We start from the raw sequence: 21,327 nt of genomic DNA, 5'->3' as shown, positions 1-21,327 counted from the left end.
AGTTTACTCTACAAGTAATCATGAGCGACTCTACATTGTCAAAAATCAGTGAGTTGATTAAATTGGAAGATGATTTGGCCAAGATAGGCAGTATTCGGCAGCAGTTTCTTAAGGAAAAGTCGTCAGTTGATGTGAAGTTGTCGTCGACGACACAGGTGCAGATCGATTCGATTATGAAGAATTTAGCGAACTTGAACAACACTATGGAGAGACTTGATTCGATTAAAGGGGGAATTGGGGAGGTTCAGCAAGTACATGATCGTACGATTGGAGAAGTTAGGGAGTATGACACGATCAAGAAGATGACGATGGTGAATCAGTTTTTACACCAAGTGGGGAGTTTGTATGAGGATATTTCTGGGTTCAAGAGTTTTCTTAATAAGTTGAATGAGATGATTCAAGGGGAGTTGGAAGAGTTGCAGAATGATTTAACGTATCCCTTACCGAATTTTGTTCGAATCCACCATGCGTATACTCAGGCCAGGAACTTTGTGGATTATTTGGAGGTGTACTCGACGAGTTTGTCGGATGATTTGCAGTCGATTGTGTATAAGGTTGTTTCTCCAATTAAGAAGACGATCAAGTTGTTTGACGAGTTGCTTAATGAAGGGGTGCAGAGTTTGACGGAGGTTACTAAGGAAGGGAATTTTGAGTGTTTTTTCAAGATTATTGCTGCGGTTACGTGGGAGGAAAATGAGGATTTAAAGGTGTCGTTGATGAAGAGTTTGGATATGGTTGAGAGTGATCCAAAGACGGTAAACTACAAGACGTTTCGTGGGAGGTGCAGAAACTATAAGAAGTTTTTCTTTGACAAGTTGCGGGCGCACCTTCATGAGATATTTGATTCGTGTGTTGAGTATTATGGGAATGACAAGATCCTTGTGTATGATGGGTTGTACTGGTTAGAGGATGAGATGCGGTTTGTGTATACCACGTTGGATAAGTTGTTTCCTGGCAATTGGGGCGTGAGTGGGTTTATTCAGGATGTGTATTATAATCGGTTGCATGATTTTACGATGGACCTTATTAGTGCTGACCCACCGGCTGAAGACTTGCTCAAGATCTTGCTGTATGATTCGAGGTATGGGAGTTTTGTTTCTGAGTTTGGGGTTAAGCAGAAGTCGATTATTGGAGAAGAGCTTAAAGGGAATGTGTTGGACGATTACTTGAAGAATATCACCACGAAAATGAGGGAGTGGAATGATAATTTGATTAGGCAAGAGACGAAAACTTTTACAGAGAGGCCGAATGCGCCAGATATCTACCCTATCGAGCTGACCATTGAGGATTTAGATGCAAATAAGAATGAGGTGCAACTCACAATTGAGCTTAATGTGTATGTTATGCCGGATTTTAAGATTGCGTTGACGATGCTTAAGGAGCAGGCGGATGTTGCTGCAGAGTCAAAGTATTCACGGATATTGGTTGAGGTTATTGAGAGTTGGAGTGAGTGCTATGTCAAGCGTATTGCCAATTTTCGGGAGGTGGTCGAAGATGAGATGGACCGGTACATGTCGGTGTTTAACAATGAAAAGTACTTGATTAAGGAGAGCAAGGCCAAGCGATTGTTTAGAAAGAAACCGCCGGTGGTGGATCTTGATAACTTGTCGCCAGAAGAGCAGAGCAAGCTTTCGAGAGAAGGGTTGATTGAGTACTTGGCGGCGTTGGCAAACTCGTTGGATATTAGTGATGATATAATGAACGATAAGTTTGCCCCCGGGTATAAAGAGAAGGTGCATACGAATTACCATGCACGGATTGGGAAGGCGTTTGATGTTGCATCTGAGAGTTCGAATGCGTTGATATCGGAAGTTTTGAGTGCCATTACTGACATTATTATGAACGACCTTACGCCGGCGTTGTGCAAGTTGTTTACGAAGAAATGGTATGAAGATGGACACTCGCAGACGGGCGAGCCTACCATTGCTGAGCTTGTGGTAGAGACGATTAGTGAGTATATGGGAGAGATGAGACAGTACTGTGTGTACCCGGTTTACCAGTTGTTGTTTGTTATTTTTTTGGACAATTTTATTCCGACGTATATTAGGATTGGTTATGAGAATGTATTGCACGGTGACGGCAAGAAGATTGATCCGAAGGCGACAAAGAAGTACAAGTCATTTAGTGAGGGGATTACCAGGGATATTGAGGTTTTCTTTAGTGGACTTGACCCGTTATTTACGAGGAAGGATGGGGAGTACTTTTTTGCGTCGCTCAATGCCATTGAGTTGTTGCTGGTGTTGGGGGAGTGTGAGGTTGAAAATGTAAAAGATGTGTGGCAGCATGAGGTACTTCCCAAATTTTATGATTGTTCGGTGGAGTATATTCGAGGGGTGTGTTTGTGCCGCAAGGATATGGACAAGTCACAGGTGAAGCAGTTGGTGCCGCAGTTGCAGGAAATTAAGGATCAGTACCACCAGGAGGTGCAACCGCCAGACGTGCCGATATTCACATTGAATGACTTTGAGTTTCAGGATTAGTCGGAGTCGCTTGAGTAGTTTACAAGTTTTGGTTTTTTAGGTAGTTTGATGGTTGTAGGAATAGGAAGTCGGTGTTTAGTTGTTGGCCTGTTGATTTTAACCTGTAGTTTCTCTCTTGCTTTTTCCTCTAGTTTGTCTTTATCGATACTGGCTTTGGTTTGGATGGCCTCGAGCTGTTCGTTTAGCAATTGTTGTTTGTGTTGTTCTTGTAAACGTTTTTCTAGGTTTTCCATCCCCACGGTCTGTTCGTTCCAAAATGGGTTGTTCTTACGTTTGGATTTGAGGAGTTGGTACTTTTTATCTTCCTGTTCTTCCTTCTCCAATCTGGCAAGTAGATCATCTTCTGATTCCTTTTTGGTGGTCTTTTCGTAGTTTCTCACTGCACCTTCTTCAGGGGTGTACCCTGCGTTCTTGGGATCGGTCTTGAACGTTATTGTGTTGTTGCATCCCGGACAGGATATATAAAACCTGATAATCTTTATGTTGAGGTACTTTTCGTTGGTGATTTCCTTTCTTGCGTTGAACGATCTTCTGGCGCCGATATACTCATCGCACTTGAGACACCGCATCGAGTAGGGTGCCATCATACGTATCTTGATAGTCAGGCTAGCATTCTTTTTACGTTTGGGGACTTTTGATGGGTCGTAGTCTGGAGGGTACCACTTGTTGATTGCTTTACGTTCAGACATTGATGAAGAAGAGAAGACTTTTTTTTTTTTCTTTTTGTCTACGAATTTTTCTTTTTTTTTTTTTTGATATCTACTGTACATTAAATTGTAATATATAGGCTACACCCCTTAATCGGCATTTCTTCTGGCAGCTCTCTTTTGAGCTCTTCTTTGAGTACCAAAGATCTTCTTGTCTCTATTCTTCTTTTGTTTTCTTTGTTGTCTGGAAGCCTTTTCGACTTTTTCAGCCAAACCGTATCTGACCAATCTGTAAGCAGGTTCGAATCTCTTAGCGTCGGCAACGGATTGGTAGATCAAACCGAAACCAGTGGACTTGCCACCACCAAATTGGGTTCTGAAACCAAAGACAGAGACGGCATCTTTTTCGGCCTTGTAGATTTCAGCTAATTTTTCTCTTAATTCATCCTTGGAGACGTTGGCTCTGTTTGGGTGTAAAACATCAATGACAAATTGTCTTCTGGCCAATAATGGGTTGGAAATAACCTTTCTAGTTCTGATGGTAACGGCGTCACTCATTGTTGATAGGATAGTGGATAAAGAAGTGTGGAAATTTTCAGGAAGATGTTTTTTTTTTTTGATGTAGTAAACGAGTTTGGTGGGAAAAGGAGAATGTGCGTGGTTCAGGAAAAAAAAAAACAATTGTAGGCACGTGATTAGGGCTATAGCCCTAGACAGGGGCGCAAACCCCGACTATAATTTGCTGGTGCGACAAAATAAATCTACTCTTTTTGATCAGCCTTTCTTGTCTACATGTTTGATATTTTTATCATTCAATTGGATAAGGAGCAAGTATATTTTGGATTTTATGATGGTTCTCAGTTGTTTCGAGTTCTGCCTTGATTTTGATTGGAAGAGTTTTAAATAAGATTTTCCTAACCAAATTTGGTAACTCCGGATAGTAGTTAGTATCTCCGTAAATTATATTTTGTTTGTGTTGGGTCTTAACCCCACAAACTCATACTAACAGTATATAGGTCTAGCTAAGAGTATAATGTTAGAACAGAGTCAATGTAGTGTATAATAACCAGTAGACGGTTTCTAGATAGATCAGAGTTGATGCTATTTCTGGTATTTGGTTCGGTTGATGCTTAACTTTTGTTCATATTTGGACAATAAGCTACACCAAAAACACACAAACAAACTACTCTAGGGGTAGATCAAAAACCAACCCCTTGGCTGAACTAAAATTCATACGTAAATGACATTGCATCTGTACAAGCTCTCATCCACAGAATATCTAGCATCTGTACGAACTATCATCCGCAATTAGGGGTGACAAGCACCCCCAGGAAGAATAACTTGATTTGGATTAGACATACTTTTTAGAAATGGTGCGCGACCTAAGATTAACCCAAAAAAATATTTCATCATTTGAAAACAATTTATCGCAAACAAATGGAATACAAAGCACACATGTTGGAATGGCAAAGTCACTAGAGCTGGATCATGTCGAGGAGTCGTTTTTTGCGTCTACTACCCATATTGGGCACTTGCTGGATATCACCCAGAGTATCAATAGGCAGGTGGGATTACGATTTACTTGAGTTACACGTTTAGTGTGAATAGAGTTTGCGTTGTACTTGATTGGCCAGCACGGTTACATGGGCAGCCCTATTAAGTTTGAGGATAGTTTTACACATTTGTGGAGATGGGAGATGTGATGCAAGACTTGCACCTGATCGATATGGAGAGTGTTGGGGCGAATACGCTCAACGGGGCACGTCAAAACTTATATTCCTAAGGCCGTTCTTGAGAAGATGGAAATAACGGGTAGGTATGTGATCACCCAGTTTAGTTTTGAGGTTGAGTTTAAAATACAAGCTTGTGAAGGATGGCAATAAATATGATGGAGGTTAGTCACGATGAGGTGAGGATAAGGCGATCTTAGAGCAGGACAAGCCAGTACTGGTAGAGCTGCCATTATATTTATAGAGAAGTAAAACACCTGTTTTATAAGCAAAGGATAAGGGGCTTGCTCGTCGATTGGGGATACTGTTCTTTTTGGGGATATTTTGTGAGAAACAGGATCGAAAATACACAGATAAATTACTCAAAAATAAGTTTCGATCTTAACAAATATGGAACAGATCAATTGATTAGAAGTTAAATGAAATCTACTGTAATCGATTAAAAACAAACAAGTCTTTTTGCAAGGAAACAACAAACAATCAACTGTATTTGATTTATGTATGAATCTTAAAAACGAACCACTCCAATTCATCTATCTACGACTTAAAACAAACAACTGTAGTTGGCCTGTCTATAAACTTTCAGAATAAAAAACTCTAGCTGGATTTTCTAACTTAAAACAAATAGCTCTAATTGCTATTCCTGTCAACCAAAAATGAACAACTCTTTTCAGTTTGTCAGTGAGTCAAAACAAACTCTAAATGGCCTATCTGTGAATCAGGAAAATACAACACTGGCCCATTTGGTTTGTATGTCAAGCTCTAACAAATTTACTCAAAGTAACTCCTATAAAGGTTCTCTCTACACCTGTATTGCATCCGTACAAGTTCTCTCTACACCACTATTGCATCCGTAAAAGTTAGACATCCATTACTGTGCTGTATCCGTAAAAGTTAGACATCCGTAGCTGTGTTGCATCCGTACAACATCCTGAGGGGGTGACAAGCACCCCCAATTTTCAATAAGCTGGGGCATCCGTACGGTTTGGTTAATTGGTGTGTGCACTTACCAGGCAATACAAAAAGAAAAAACGGACAACCAAAAAAAAAAAAAGACCAACAACAACAACTACTCTTCACCAGAAGGGGGCCCAGTCATGGGCAAACACCTTTCAAACAGAAACTACCAAGACAACTTATTATTGTTATTCCAAATTTATCATTTTCAACAATGGAGGATGTTATTACAAATATTGGCAATATACCATCGAAAGCAAGTGGGTCCTTTGCGTTCAGTTTTTACATACAAGTACACCTTGGAGGCCCGTTTATAAAACATTAGCGTTTTCATATTATTGCATTCAGAGAGTTTAAGCTTCGTTTTTAATTATGACAACCAAGCCGCCGACCATGGCAGAGAAGTTGGTGCATTTTGCAGAAAAGCTGCCACCGCCACCACCGAAGAAGGGGAGTACCAAGACGGGCACGTACGGCCACCAGTTGGCCAAAGCAAAAAAGAAATAGAGATGGAGCCCCATGCAAATACCGACCGTGAGTTGGAGGAATTGGAGAATATGGTTAACTATGTTAAGAGCATTGGAGCAAGCCAATGGCCTGTGATGCTCAACAGATTAGACTGCGCCAGTAAGGCGTTTATTAGAGAATGTGTCTCCGACATGGTGACCGACCAATATACTGGTGACCACACCAATGTGGTCGATGAAAGAGACTCGGATGGAGGTTACTTTGAACAACAAGAGGTCATCAAGGTCCACTTGAAAAAAACCATACCAGACAAGATTAGAGAACAAGGAGTCAACTCCGACATGGAGAAGGCATTACTTTACGCAGCGGAAAAAGACTTATTCAGAGTAAGATTTATGACAGACGGTACATACAGAATTATCTACTCACAAACCGGAGGCAAATTTTCCGATATGTTTCCAAATTTAGACACAAATGGCTATTGAAAGCCATTTAGAAAAATATCCAGATGTCCAAGTGGATAAAAACAAATACAAGGTGGTTGTTAAAAACAACCATCACGACAATATCGGTATTTACCGTTTTCTCCACCCAGCTGAGGAGTGGAAAGTTGAAACATTGATACATGCCTTTTTTGATAACAAGAGCGACGAATGGATGCCAGCACTCAAGCAGGCAGCAAATATCACCACTACAGAAGAGAATATCGAATTTAGCATTTTGAAAAGTGAAGTGAACAATGCAGATGAATTTACAAAACAACCTCTTAAGGCTGGCAAGTATGCTACGTCTTATTTTATGATTGGATGGTCCGGAAACAATGTTCCCAAAAAGAGCAGATACTTTTGGAAACATCACAAATTAGATTTGGTATCCATTGCCAAATATTGCACCACTTCCCCTACTTTATTCCATACAAGATGGTCTTGTAAACACGGCAACCATTGCTTCCGTTGCAATCAAAACGGACATGCTACAGGGAATCATTTCAACAATTTAGCAAAGCAAGATTTTGAAATCCATAAAAGGTGGGAATTCGTTTGTAGGTTGATTCCAATCGTTGTTGGTTAAATCGGCTTGGGGAAAAATACGTTTAATCTGAGTGGCGATGTTTTCGGTTGTAACAAAGCTGGACTTGGGGCCAGTTGATGCCGCTGCCGGTTGGGTAGTGCTGAAAGTTTCCATTTGTTCTTTTAAGGCAGTGATTTGGGTTTGGAGATCCAATTCCTTATTTTGAGCTTGAGCCATAACATTAGAAGCCTGTTGAAAACGTTCGTCTTCAAAACGGACACGCTTGTTATAAGCTTCTTCAAAGGCTCCGACTTCCTTTTCCAATTCATGTGTTTCGTGTTCAACGTCCTGGACATGAGACTCCAACTTCATACCAGCAGAATTGAATTTCTGAAAGTCACGAGCTTCCTGCTCACGGGTTTGATTGATGCCTTGGGCTGTCTGCTGTTCATATCTACTAGCAAATTGATTGAGAGTTTTCATAGTCGTTGTAAGACTGTGGGCGTGGGTGAGAATAGTCAATTCTGTTGACAGGAATATCCAGATTGGGGGATGATGGATAAGGGACGTCCAGGAAGATGGACTGTAATTGAGAAAAGAAGAATCCAATCGCCTTTCATAAATGAAGCCAGTTTTTGGAACGGTTGTCGCATCAGATTAATATAAGCCATTCGACGAACCCTAAGATCATTATGTTTTTCAACGTTTGTATTTACACCGTCCAATTCAGCAAGTCGAACTTGTACGTCATCATGGAGGTCCTGCAACAATGAAGATTGTGATAACTGTCCCTCTTTCCATCCAAATTCATTGACTAAATAAGTGGTGCGAAAAGGTGGTGGTAACATTATTTTGCATCCTTGGGTAATTTCATGAATAGTTCCGTCAGCTGTTTTTACTCGAATAATATTCTTGAGTTGGAAAATTTTGGCATCCTTATAATATGTACCAATAGATACTGGTGCAAAATTATTTGCGGCTCCAGTGTCTAAGATTATCTTAAGATTTGAACGACCCATATCTAATATAAATACATAAGCGATGCTTCGCAATGAAATCAAAATCATCGATGTCGAGCTCAGCAATCTCATTGACGTCATTGTTGTTTTCAGCTGGAGAAGAAAGCTTAGAAAGATTAGCATCAATGTCAGACGTGTCGGATTCATTCTCAGAAAGGATTACTTCATAAATTTTTTTGAAACGACGACTATTATTATCACGTTTGTAACCCTGATAATCCTTGTTGCTCTTATTATAATTGTTGCTATTCGACTTATATCCGTTGGATGTGAAATTTCCCTGATACTGTTGTTTTTCTTTAAAGTTTGAGTTATTGTTGTACCTATAGTTACTGGGTTTCTTTGAAAATTTGTTAAGGTAATTCACATCCATATTTTCGTCTGTGTTTGTTTCAATTTGGGCCACAGAATTGTCAGATGATGATGTAGCTGGAAAATGAACACCAATAAAGATCAGGTTAACGGTGGTGAAAAAGGTTTGGGCGTTGTTGATAGTGGTTAAGTTGTGACGGATGATATCAGACTGGAAATATTTGGATAAGTGACCTAACAAGGTTGCTTTGACACCATAAAATTGGTTCTTAAAGCTTGTTGTACTACTGGCAAGATTTCTAAATTGTTGGACGTACTCGGTAACACGTTGACCAGGTTGTGGAACATACAATTGGTATTTAACAGTGCTTTGGATATTGTAAATACCCCAATTACGACTTTCCCTAATTACATTCAAAATGTCGATCCATTGGAAATTAGCATTGAGAGGATTCAACCGGGCATAGCCATAACCGTTAGCTAAGTCACCCCGCAAATAAGGCTGTGCAGCATAGGGCCAAGCTGACTTAGTTAATTTATTACCATGGAAATAATTTTAAATCTGGTGGATTTTAGTAACCATAGTGTCGTCATCGGATGAATCAATAACATAGGCTTCCATAAAGGTTGGAAATTTGTTGGTGGTTTGTTCCCAATCAGTAGTAGTCAAATCAGCCAGTGGAAAAATACGTTTAATCTGAATTGCAATGTCATCAGTAGTAACGAAGACTGGTTTAGGAACATTGGCCAGAGTAGCCAGTTGATTAGAACTTAACTCAGCCATTTGGTCCCTTAAAGCAGTAATCTGCTCTTGAAGGTCCGATTCCTTGTCCTGAGCTTGGGCCATAACATTAGAAGCCTGTTGAAAACGTTCGTCTTCAAAACGGACACGCTTGTTATAAGCTTCTTCAAAAGCTCCGACTTCCTTTTCCAATTCGTGAGTTTCTTGTTCAACCTCCTGGACATGAGATTCCAACTTCATACCAGCAGAATTAAATTTTTGAAAGTCACGAGCTTCCTCTTCACGGGTTTGATTGATACCTTGTGCTGTTTGCTGTTCATATCGACTAGCAAATTGATTGAACATTTCCATCATCTGTTCTTGGAAGGCCTGTAACTGTTTGTTGACACTCGCTTCCACACTTGCTTGAAAGGCCAAATTAGTAGCATTAGTCGAGGTATCGGTAGTAGCTGAAGTGGACGTGTCAGATGAAGATGGAGATGGACTCTTTGGTCCAGATTGATTTGTTTGACTCATAATTAAAAATAACTGATAGATAAAGTTGCCAAAATGAGTTTAAACAGGTGTTCCGTAAACGGTATATAAAATTTGTGGTAATAAAAATTAATACAAAGGAAAATTATTTGGGGTGGGAAAAATTATTTTTTTTTTTTTTTGTGTGAGGTTTTGTGGGTTTTGTGTTGTTTTTGTGTGTTTTATAATAGCTGCAGGTTGCGAAAAAAAAAATTATTGCAAAGGTGTGGTTGTATGTTTTTTTTTGTTTGATTGATAACTAATATTGTCAATCAATAATCATTTTATTTGAACTAGTTGTCGATCAAAAGGTGAAAATGATTTTAATTGGCTAGTATTGAATAGGATAAATTTTGATTGGCTAGGAACTTGTCTTTGAAAAGCGTCCAATCAAATTTGTTGAGTTTTTTGTTTGTTAGAATGGAAATTTGTAAAAAAAAAAAAAATTTTTTTGTGGTTTTTGTTGTTGGGATTTTTTCTTCTAAAATTGGTTACCTGAAGAGACTGAAGTATTCCTAGGTTTTATTAATTAGATATTACGACGGACAATATATGTTGCTCTAACTTTCTATAGATTCGAAGCTAATTATCAGTATGTAATAATTGAAAGTAATAAAATATGAATTGTCTTCCAAAGAGAAGTAGTATATAATAGAGAATAATAAATTAGCAATTATAAAGGATTCGTCGAACTCCCTGAGTTGAATTCAAAAGGACTGCACATAAAATATTGCAGATCCTGTTTTACAACAAGACCTTTGGTAAATAAAATCTGAGCCTAATACTTTCGATAAATTGAAATTGATAGTTCAACAAGTTGAAATAACTTCGTTTCCACATTTTTGACCACATGTGCTAACAAACTTTGTTAGCTTGACCACATGTTTTTTTCTTGACCACATTTCTTGACCACATGTTTGTTAGCACTTATAATTTGCCCAATTTTGGTGGTAGCGCAAAAATAACGGTACCATAGGAATCTACATAACCCAGAGAGATAAACTATATAGTTTTTAGGCTTATAACTTTAGTATATACTGATCTGTTGTTTATCAGAAAAAGGTTAAAAATTCAAGGGCAAGAGAAAAAATGATTTTTTTGCGCGCACGACCCGAAAAATCAGAATTTTTTGAAAAACAGTGATTTTTGGTCAATTTTGGAAAGACGTGGACGGACAACCACGGAATGCTGTAAGCTGATAATTGGTAGAGTGCTAGCTAGATCAATGAATTTGCGGTTGGAAGACAAACCATAGTTGCAACTTTTCTGTGTAGCAGGTTATTAATGATTTTCTTTGACCACACGTTTTTAGGTAGCGCCGAGTTTTGACCACATTTTTTTTCTCTGTTTGACCACATTTTGGGTAGCGCCAAAGAGCGCAGATTTGAAGGGCACTGATTTTTTGACCACAGGTTTGACCGCACATTTTCTTTGACCGCAGATTTTCTTTGAGCACTGATTTTCTTTGACCACAGGTTTTTTGACCACAGGTTTTTTCCTTGACCACACATTTTCTATGAGCACTGATTTTCTTTGAGCACTGGTTTTTTCCTTGACCACACATTTTGTTTGAGCACTGATTTTTGACCACACATTTTTTCTTTGACCACACATTTTCTATGAGAACTGGTTTTCTTTGAGCACATCTTTGGTAGCACATTCTTTGGCCACACATTTTCTATGAGCACTGATTCTTTGACCACTGATTTTTTCTTTGACCACAGGTTTTTTCTATGAGCACACATTTTGTTTGAGCACTGATTTTTGACCACACATTTTTCTTTGAGCGCTGATTTTTCTTTGACCACACATTTTCTTTGACCACACATTTTTTGTTTGACCACACATTTTTCTTTGAGCACATATTTTCCTTGACCACACATTTTTTGACCACACATTTTTTGACCACAGGTTTTTTTTATGACCACTGATTTTGTTTGAGCACTGATTTTTTGAGCACATCTTTGGTAGCACTTTTCTTTGACCACTGATTTTTCTTTGACCACTGATTTTCTTTGACCACTGATTTTTTAACACCGCATATTTAGAGATCACATACTCTTAAAAGCTACATCTTTTGTTGTATTGTTGATAGTGGCACATGAATAGGTGCATACTATACAGTTGGTGGCAGCAATTTTAAGTTCATTTTTGACAAGAAAGTTGGCCCAAAAAAGTTTCTTAGAGATTGTTGGGAGTATTGTTTGGTAATATTCTTTATATTTGTTCTAATTACATTTACATAGTTTTATATTAGTTTAGAAGAACGAAAGAACTCATTATATCCAATGTAATGACATTATATTTGCTCGTTATCAGTATTAACACTGTTTTTTCTACTGTCAAGTACCGAAACACCAGGGGTTTTTTTTTGCTGCATAAAGACCCTTAAGGGTTTTTTTTCTAGTCACAAAACCAATATATATTCAATCTATAACAATTTTCCCGGATTAGGAAACGACCAATACCAGCACTCGCCGGTTTTCTTTACAACTAATTCAATAGGGGCGATTTTGTTGACCAAGTCGTTCAATTTGGTTTGCCAGGTTTCGCCACGATGTTTTTCAAGCATCTTTTCAACGTCTGGTGGATTCAAAGTAACCGAGCCATGGTTGTAGTCGTCTGACAAATAAACAGTCACATGTCGGTACCCGACAATGGTGTTTTTTTCTCTGCTAAGAATTTGAGAAATCTCTTTTGGAACAATCTTTGTGATTTTATAGATACCCAGCAAGGTTGTTGATTCTGGTGTGATGTTGAACCCGTGGGTGGGTTTCAATTTTTTTGCTGGAGGTTGACTTGGGACAGACGAAGGCAATGTTGAGGGAACTTGTTGGTCGTCGTCGTCACTGAATTCAATATCGTAAATGTCGGTTTCATCAGGCTGTGATGACGAAGCCACAGGTTGAGCTTGTAGCTTTGCAGGGTGAAGTTCTAATTGTTTAGCTCCAACATAAACAAGATTTGATGTTTTACCAAACACTTTTCCCACTACTTCTACGTCGACGGTTCCGTCGAATGCACCACAGTCTTTTTGCAATACTTTTTGTGGATCAATTTTGTTTTTGAAGCTTGGGTTTTTCTTTACAAAAGTATTCCATGCCTCAACAAACATGGACCCGAATCTTTGAAACATTGCAATCTTGAGCATATGGCAGGGGTTGACTTTAACTCCTTGTGGGACTGGTTCACTGTCGACATTTTGTGTTTGAGCATTGGTATTGTCATTGATGAATATGATAAAGTGAGTAAACTGCTGGGCATGTATTGTTTTGTAGTAGTACATAGTACCACGGACTTTTACTGTTGAACCCACAAGCCCCAACCCTATTGCTGAAACTGGAGTGATCTGATTCATGTTGGTTGAAGAAGAAGAAGAATAAGAAGAAGAGTTGGCGTGGTTTTTTTTTTTTCAAGGCGGTTTTTAGTAGAAATTTTTTTTTTAATTATGATAGTAGATGAATCTATAGTAAAATGGATACAGATTACGAACCAACCGAAGCGCTTTTAGAGTACTTAGAAGACGATGTGTTTGAAGATAGTGACGAGGAGTGGGCTGAAGAGGAGGAGTCTGAACCAGTTATTGAGCCTGAAGCAGCACGCAACATGTTGTACAATCTTCATGTCACGAATGACTTTTTTCGACTTGGACCTCACACCTTGTACTACTACGGTTTCATTATTGAGGAGCAAAGTGGTAGCAATAAAATTGTTTTGTGTGGTACTGAATACAGAAAGAGGAACAAGAAGGTGGTTAAGAAATTAGGGGGCAGATGGTTGAACCCATTAGAGGGCAATGTTCGGCTCCACAATGCCGACTTGTTCAATATTGTCCCCCCTACTCAAATGGAGGTTGATGGTGTTCCGGTTATGGGGACAAAAGTTGCGCTTGGTGGTCAACGGTATGTTATTGTGTATGCCCTGAAGGTTGAGGTCACGGGGAGTAACTTTGACATGCGGCCCAATTTTGGGAGCCAGCCGGTTTTGTCGCGTGGGTCAGTGATTACCCAATTTTTTGGTGATGTTGAGTATGGCGACGAGATGTATGACAAGCTGGTGACTGGGGAGATGATGGAGCAGGGCCGCCGGGTGTTTGAGTTTTGCTATGAGAAAATCAAGGGGGATGCCAGGGTTGCAACGTATACTGGTGCGAGTGTTGCGTTTAGAGATGGTGATGATCGGTTTATCAGACGGTTGCAAAAAAACACGATTATGCTGTATGGCAAACATTTTGGCCGGTTTTTGTCGTTGTTGAGAGCCAGCAGTGGGTTGGAGTATTGTGCAGATGTCAGAGAGAGGTTTGAAGTCGATTGTGGCCAGGACACCGAGATGTTGGCCGGTGACATTACGAAATTTATCAAGTCGCAGTGTTTTGATGAAGGGTGCACGTTGTGCCAGGTCTTGATTGCGCCGGTTTTATTCAATTTCCAGACAAACCAGTATTATTCGACAAGTTATATGTCGCGAATTCTCGATGCCATCAAGTACATGGTTAAGGTTAGCTTGTACCTTGAGTTGAGTGAGGCAGAGTTTGCGGTATTTGTCAATCGCCCCACGGCTGTTGGGTTGTTTGCCTTTCTTGAGTCGCTTTATGGCCGGTTATACGATGAGTTGGTACAAATGCCAGCACTTAGAGTCCAGTCGTTCAAGGACGGGGTTGTGCATGTTGAAGATGTCACCGTGGACAAGACGTATATTCAAAAGGTCTATACCAATGCTGTTTTCAGTTACCGCGAGAACTTCCGGTGCATATGTGAAATGCTTGAGCAAGAGCGAAGCATGGACGATGCATACAGCCATTTTTTGAATGTGAACAAACCGGATTATGGGAATGTTGGACTTGTGTCGAACATTCAGGACAATAAATTCTTTACCAAAAGCACGCTGACGTGGGTTAACGATAAGGTTGTCGAGACAATAGACGAGATGACAAAGTTGTTATTTATAATTGTCTATTTGAGCTCAGCTAATACGTTCCGGGGGCTGGAGCTACGTCTAATCAATATTTCTGCTGCCCAGTTTGCCGATAGGAATGTTGTTTTCCGCAATGGATGTATTTCGGTGATTACGACTTTTGGTAAAAACAGAAAGTTTGATATTAGGGAAAGATACTATTCGCCGGTGGTGACCAAATTAGTTATTGCACACTGTCTCATGTTGAAGCCTTTGTTTTTGAATATTTTGATGCCTAACCTTGATGAAACGACCGTTGATTTCCATCGTGTGTATCTATTCCTGTTGTCCAACAACACCCTTGTCCACAATGACCATTATTACAGAAAAGTTGCCAAGCTAACCAATGAGGATCTCAAGTTTGTGATCAAAATGAGATACCTCAGGCAGGCCATCTCGTATATGGTCCGGTATTATATCGACATGAGTCTGCTTACCCATCTAGTTGAAAAAGTTCAAGGTCACCACTGGCGAACTGCTGATAATGTATACGGCAATACAGGAGGATGGGATCGTCATCACAGCGTGAGTATTCTGATGTTTATGCTGAAGTTTTTTGGTCTCTATCAGAAGTATATTGGTATTGATGTTGATCAGAATTGTGAGAAGATGTCAAGTGTGGAGCTGGTTCACGATGGTGGTGGTGGTGAAGGTTTGGAGCTTGAGGATATTGATGCTGCCAAGAAGGCGTGTGGGTATGAGGAGAAAGATATACATCAAGAAAAGTTGATTATGGATGTGTGTTTGTCGGGTACATTGAGTCGTGCTATTATAGCGCCCACGGGGTTTGGCAAGACATTTATTTTCTTGATTGCTATAGTTGCGTATAAGATGAAATATAGAAGAGAAGGTGGTAAACGGAAGGTGAGTTTTTTGGTGTTGCCGTATAATGTTGTTGCTGTTGAGTTTGAGAAACGGATGTCAAAGTTTGTTAATGTATTGAATGTGAAGCATCTAGATGCGTTTGATGATAGTATTGATTTGATTGTGGGTACGATTGAGAGTCTTACCAAGACACATGTGAAGGATTTTTTTTTGAATTTCAGACAAAGCTATGGAAATTCGGGTGAGTTGTTTTTGTTGGTTTTAGACGAAGCCCAGGTCTTGTTAGAGGAGCGCGAATTTCGCGAATTATCTAGAATCAAGTACCTGATATTACGATCATTCAAAAAGGTTATTAGTTTGGGTGCGACGTTGCCGCAGAATTTTGCATCTGTGATGGAAGAAAAGTTGTTGTCGCCGAAGCTATATAATGCGGTTGTCAGTGAGCCGAACCGGAATGTTTATATTGAGTCGAAATTTGTGAGTGATGATGAGAAGAGGGTTGGTTGTTTGGTTGGTGTTGTTGAACAGTTTTTAGAGAGCTATTCCGAGAGGATCATTTTCGTTTATTTTAGCTGCCTCGCGACGCTTAGAGAGTTTGGTGATATTTTCCCGAACAGTGTGAGCATCAGTTCTGAAACTAGTGACATTGCGTTGGCTCACAAGCAGATTAGTAGGACACGGATTATACTTGCCACGAAAGCTGCTTCGGTAGGCTTGGATATATCGAAGATTAGACAGATTGGCAACGGTTCCGGAAGTTATTCAAGTCATAGGTAGACTTAGAAGCAAGCCGCTGTATGTTTTATTTCTCAGTGGTGATCGAGACGGTGGGTATGATGAGAGTGTTGATGTTGGTGAGTGCATTAAGAAACAAATTTGTCAGTTTTACCTGTTAAAATGGGATGGGCATTTTAACTGTTGTGGGGTGCTGAACACACATGGTGAAACAAGGGATATTGTTAAAGTAATGGTGCAGGCGCTGGGGGCTGCATTTAAGAGACGGCGAGCTGAAGAGAGTGCACAAGAGCAGGAGAGTGACCTAGAACAGGCAAAGAGGAAATTGGAAGAGCTTGACAAAAAGTATACATTTATTAGTATTGACAATCTTCATTTGTGGTTTAAGTTCTATAAAACGACGTTAGAAGGTAATCCGGTTGTGAGGGTTGAAGGGGTGTGTGATTGGTGTTTTATGAATGATGAGGAGTGTTCGAGAAACTGTTGCGAGCGATATAACATTGTGCATCAAAGTCTAGCTTGCAGGATTATATTTGGAGGAATGAGCGGGGATGAAGTTTGTGAGGTTGTGCAGTATGGACAAGGTGGGATTCAATTGAATTGGGTTATTGAAAATGATTTGGACAAGATGATTCAAGCCTATGATGAGAAACTTTTGGTGTGTCTGTTTTTGGATGATACTGGGTTGAAGTTGAACAGTAGAAGAGACATTTTGAATGAAACGTATGCACGAGTTTTGTCGAAGATTAATAAATTTAAACCGGAGGAGTGGATGCTTAAAGTTTTAGGAGCTGAATCGACTGGGAGTGCTGTGCAAATTGCTGGTCAGGAATGGGAGAAGCATGCTAGGGAGACGTACTTTGAGGTACCCAGGGAAAATGTATGTCGAGAATGTGGATGCTTAAATGAGGGTCACAATGGCTGTATTGGGAACAAGACGTTGTTGTATTTCTATACTGTGTTTGTTGATGCAAGATGTAGACGGTTTAGGGGAGATATGCAAGTGTTTAATCATTGGATGCGTGCTATGATGCGTTCACAGGTGGTAGGATTGTATCAACATATATTGGTTCTGGTGTATAAGGAGTTGAAGGATAAGAAATAGGATGTAAAATGCGTGTAAGACGAATGCAAGATGAACAAGAACAAGTTGAACAAGAACAAGTTGAACAAGAACAAGTTGAATAATCTAGTGACAAACGCAAGTTGATTAATCTAGGACAAGTGACAACAGGAAGTAGGCAAATACGACACAACAAGGACAATTTGATTAATCTGAGAAAGTTATCGACAAGTTATGGCAAATACGGGGCAAACACGAGTTGATTAATGTAAGACAAGTGGGGACAAGTCATGACAAAGGCAAATTGACTAATCTGAGACATGTCAAGATAAACACAAGTAATCTAAGGCAAGTAACAAAAACGGGATATAGAAGACAAGGTGATAATTCAAGGACGAATGACAAAACTCAAGACATTCAACAACAAGTCATAACAGGGAGGAGGCAAAGACGTAACAACAAGGACAAGTTGACTAACAAAGACATGCCACGACAAAGGCAAACTGGGTAACACAGACATGTGAAGATGTAGCACAACAAAGACGGGATGACAAAATAGGCAACGTGACTAATCTAAGACAACGGGTATGAGCTATGACAGGACATGTTGGTGGTGGGGAGGACGTACGGATGGATAGATGGTTGGACGAAGAAATGATAAATTTTTTTTTTTTTTTTTTTGGAGCGTTGAAAAAATAACTAGCTGGAACAAATGGCTGGCTAAAAAAAATGGCAGAGATTTTGCAATCTTAATCTATGCGCACTGACAAGGTGTCAGATATATAGAATTTTGTTAGGAAGGTGACATGCGTCATGTTTTTTAGCACTTTATAACTCGCCCAATTTTGGTCGTATAGTAAAGGTAAGGGTATCAAAGCAATCTATATCATCTGGAGAAGCGATTTATATAGTTTTTAGGTTTATAACGTTAATATAGACTGATCTGCTGTTGATTGGAAAAGTTGGTTGATTTTAAGGTCAAGAGAAAAAAAGCTTCTTTTTGCGCACACGACCGGAAAAATCAGAATTTCATGGAAAAGGGCATATTTTGGGTTAACTTTGAAGGAGTGCAGAGGGCGAACCCGAAGAGATGGGAAGGTTGAAATTTGGAGATAGCTAGGTAGGTCATTTAAGATGGGTTTTGTACAATACTGTGTGTGGTTCGCTCTTTTTCACTGAGTTATTAGGGCGTCAGGTTTTTGTTGAAAGGTGGCAGGAAAAACAACAAAGGGTTATAGTGCAAGGCTCAACGACTAGTGTCTTGATCGAGTAGCAGCGTATTTCATCGATATTGTAAGAATTTAGGTTTATTTTTACAAGAATGTTGACCCAAAAAAGATCGATGGGTACTTCTGTGTGAAGATTCTCGAGGGTTTATTTAGACAGAAAACAATGTTTATTTAAGCTATAACAATTTTTCCGGATTAGGAAACGACTCCCCGGTTTTCTAATTCGCGAGTCGACGAAACTTTACAGCTGGCAAGAAAAAAATGACAACAATCAACTAATACTCTTCTCATCTTCATTGACACTTCACTATCACAGGCATGATAAAGCTACTACTGATATAAGAATGGGGAAATAGAATATTTGAAACCTAGAAATACTGATTTCTGAAATGATTTAACCTGTTGGAAAATTTGCAACGATGGAACTCTCATTAGCAATGTTCAACATCTAACACAATTAGCCTAATCAAAGCACATGTGGATGGAAAGGCAGTCAAGTTTGCAAGAATTTGAAGTGCTACTGATTTTGTTTGAGAACTTGGCCAAGACAATGAGTATAAGAGAAGAAGTTGTATTATGCATTGTTGAAGAATAGATAAAACGGTTATTTGTGGAAGACACATTCAATTGATTCAATGGCTACATCTCACTTTTCTGGAATAGATTGATTGGCAGAAGACTCGACAATTGAAACAAACAATGTCCGGGAAGAATAGACAAGACAATCACACAGGCTTGAATTTGGAGCACCTAATTAAATTCAATGGCTATATTTCAGAAATAAATTTATCTCAAATTGGGATTGGAAAAACATCTTCCGGTAAAAATAGACAATCACACAGGAGAGTAGTAATAAGTACTTGTTGCTTGTTTGGTGCATCTACTTCAATTCTTTGGTTAAAATGTCAATCAAGTTTGTCAGTCTAGCTAAATCAGTATTACAATGTGTATGGAGAAGTATACGATGTTGATGTTGCGGTGATGCAGTTGCTTAATGCGAGAGGAGAACAAGAAGGTGGGATTGGTGATTTTGACTTGACAAAACACACGATGAAGAAGACACTTTCAGGGACTGGACGGGATCAGAGTAAAGTGAGTGCAGGACAGATGCGACGTGTTATTAATCTGATTATGGGGCAGCTGTGGAGTGGCGAGATAGACGATAATAAGAAGATGACTTGCAAAGAGAAGAAGTTGTTAGAGGATTATGAGCGGAAGACTTCGGAGGTTGAGCAGATTTTAAGTAGATTGTGTAAGGAGTAGATTATGTATTTAATCGATTGTTTGTCATTCAGAGTTTATGGTGTAGTGTAGGTGTAACGTGGGGAAAAGACAACGCAACAAAAAAAAAAAAATTGTATCACTTTCTTCTTCGACAAATCAACAACAAATCAGTTATTCATTCAATCAGATATTCAATCAATCAGATGAAATGAAATATGCAATTGTGAATGCTGCTATGAGTTGCTAGATATTCAAGAAAAGGTCAAAACAGCAGGGTGACAGAAGAAAAATTTAAATTCAAAGTTGTCAAATTAGATGGCACTAAGTTAAAGATGGGAGTTGTCAAAACAGATGGAGTCAAGTGAAGGATAACAATTGCAATGGCAAGAAATGAGAGAGAATCAAACCAGGCTAAGAATTTAAGACAGTTGTCTAGCTCGAGAATGAAAAAAACTCAATGGAATGTTTGAGTGAAATAACGCCAGGCATGTCGGACAGAGAAAAAGCTAATGCAGATCAAATTCAAAGTTTAAAGAATTGAAGAAGCACTATCAGAGAATGGACATGGAAGTGAACGGGGGATTGGAAATTCTGTTGGATTTGACAAAGCAAATCAGAGAATGAAACATCATGGATAGTATTTTGAAAGAAGGCCAGTCAATTCACGGAATTGTAGAAGATTAATGCATATCAAATACATACATATGGAAAAGTGATTTGGGAACTACAAAATTTTTTTTTGGTGCGAATTTTGTTAGTGCGCGATTTGGGAATTACAAGGAATTTTGGGAATTACAAATGGGAATTACAAAAATTTACCAGAACAAAAACTACCAGTTCTTAGGAGGTGTCAAGGGGTGTGTAGGTGGTTTTGGTGTGTAGAAATTCAATGCACTTGGTTTGAGAGTGATTGGAGCAGTGTGTGTAGAGATATGAACAGAAATAGATTTTTTTGGGAATTACAAAAACATGGTCATTTGTATGGGAAGAACATGTCGCGCGACTTTTTTTGTAATTCCCAGAATGTCGTGTGCAGCTTTCAGAGTGGTTTTTGTAATTCCCGGATTTAAGGGAGGGCAAAAAACGGGATAAATCCGGGGCGAGAAAAAAGGTTTACCTCAAGTTTACAAAAAATCTGAGAGAAAAGTTACCTGAGGTTGGGGGTTGGGTTGAAATTTGTTAACAAAATCAAACAAAGAATCACTGAACAAGGAACAATGAAGATTAGAAGATGAAATCAGACTTGGAGATAGAAGTGATATCAGAGAAGAAGAAAAGCAAAACAATTAACAAGAAGAGGCAATGGAGGGTTGGTTTTTAAAAGTTTCATGATTTGTGCAAGTAAAAACGGCGAAAAGAGGAGAAGTTTATAAAAATGAAGGTATTTGCTATGACCTGGGTTCCGGATTTTTGTAGATC

At 39.2% G+C, this 21,327-nt stretch overlaps 7 protein-coding genes and 2 pseudogenes across 7 annotated transcripts, besides 5 other annotated features; 4 read left to right on the top strand and 5 right to left on the bottom strand. All coding sequences in view use genetic code 12, as the record gives it.

Moving 5' to 3' along the window:
* Window positions 1-20: 20 nt before the first annotated feature.
* On the top strand, window positions 21-2,480 carry CD36_80130 (exocyst complex component, putative; the record flags this gene model as incomplete). Its single annotated transcript, XM_002418916.1, has 1 exon — window positions 21-2,480. One exon carries the CDS (start codon window positions 21-23, stop codon window positions 2,478-2,480), a length of 2,460 nt encoding a protein of 819 aa, XP_002418961.1.
* On the bottom strand, window positions 2,477-3,250 carry CD36_80120 (component of spliceosome involved in mRNA splicing, putative; the record flags this gene model as incomplete). Its single annotated transcript, XM_002418915.1, has 1 exon — window positions 2,477-3,250. The coding sequence occupies one exon, from the start codon at window positions 3,248-3,250 to the stop codon at window positions 2,477-2,479; it is 774 nt and encodes a 257-aa protein (XP_002418960.1).
* Window positions 3,251-3,277: 27 nt separating this feature from the next.
* Window positions 3,278-3,685, bottom strand: CD36_80110 (40S ribosomal protein S24; the record flags this gene model as incomplete). Its single annotated transcript, XM_002418914.1, has 1 exon — window positions 3,278-3,685. One exon carries the CDS (start codon window positions 3,683-3,685, stop codon window positions 3,278-3,280), a length of 408 nt encoding a protein of 135 aa, XP_002418959.1.
* Window positions 3,686-6,323: 2,638 nt separating this feature from the next.
* On the top strand, window positions 6,324-6,767 carry CD36_80070 (retrotransposon-related protein, putative; the record flags this gene model as incomplete). The annotated part of the gene is made up of 1 exon (XM_002418913.1): window positions 6,324-6,767. The coding sequence occupies one exon, from the start codon at window positions 6,324-6,326 to the stop codon at window positions 6,765-6,767; it is 444 nt and encodes a 147-aa protein (XP_002418958.1).
* Window positions 6,384-7,269: a mobile genetic element (partial ORF1 (subtelomeric)).
* On the top strand, window positions 6,757-7,353 carry CD36_80060 (retrotransposon-related protein, putative; the record flags this gene model as incomplete). The annotated part of the gene is made up of 1 exon (XM_002418912.1): window positions 6,757-7,353. The coding sequence occupies one exon, from the start codon at window positions 6,757-6,759 to the stop codon at window positions 7,351-7,353; it is 597 nt and encodes a 198-aa protein (XP_002418957.1).
* On the bottom strand, window positions 7,279-7,776 carry CD36_80050 (retrotransposon-related protein, putative; the record flags this gene model as incomplete). Its single annotated transcript, XM_002418911.1, has 1 exon — window positions 7,279-7,776. The coding sequence occupies one exon, from the start codon at window positions 7,774-7,776 to the stop codon at window positions 7,279-7,281; it is 498 nt and encodes a 165-aa protein (XP_002418956.1).
* Window positions 7,288-9,882: a mobile genetic element (Gag & PR ORFs + duplicated fragment, (subtelomeric)).
* On the bottom strand, window positions 7,812-8,459 carry CD36_80040 (retrotransposon tca3 polyprotein, putative; the record flags this gene model as incomplete). The annotated part of the gene is made up of 1 exon (XM_002418910.1): window positions 7,812-8,459. One exon carries the CDS (start codon window positions 8,457-8,459, stop codon window positions 7,812-7,814), a length of 648 nt encoding a protein of 215 aa, XP_002418955.1.
* On the bottom strand, window positions 8,296-9,921 carry CD36_80030 (annotated as a pseudogene).
* Window positions 8,296-9,921: a sequence feature (tranposable element;~incomplete sequence; in-frame stop codon).
* Window positions 9,922-10,384: 463 nt separating this feature from the next.
* Window positions 10,385-10,631: a mobile genetic element ((subtelomeric)).
* Window positions 10,632-13,353: 2,722 nt separating this feature from the next.
* On the top strand, window positions 13,354-17,494 carry CD36_80010 (annotated as a pseudogene).
* Window positions 13,354-17,494: a sequence feature (Similar to S. cerevisiae YRF1, (HPR5)).
* Window positions 17,495-21,327: the final 3,833 nt, after the last annotated feature.

Source organism: Candida dubliniensis, chromosome 3 (assembly GCF_000026945.1).
Source record: "Candida dubliniensis CD36 chromosome 3, complete sequence".
In the NCBI taxonomy this organism is placed as follows: Eukaryota; Fungi; Ascomycota; class Pichiomycetes; order Serinales; family Debaryomycetaceae; genus Candida; species Candida dubliniensis.
This window is presented reverse-complemented; position numbering and strand designations above follow the sequence as displayed.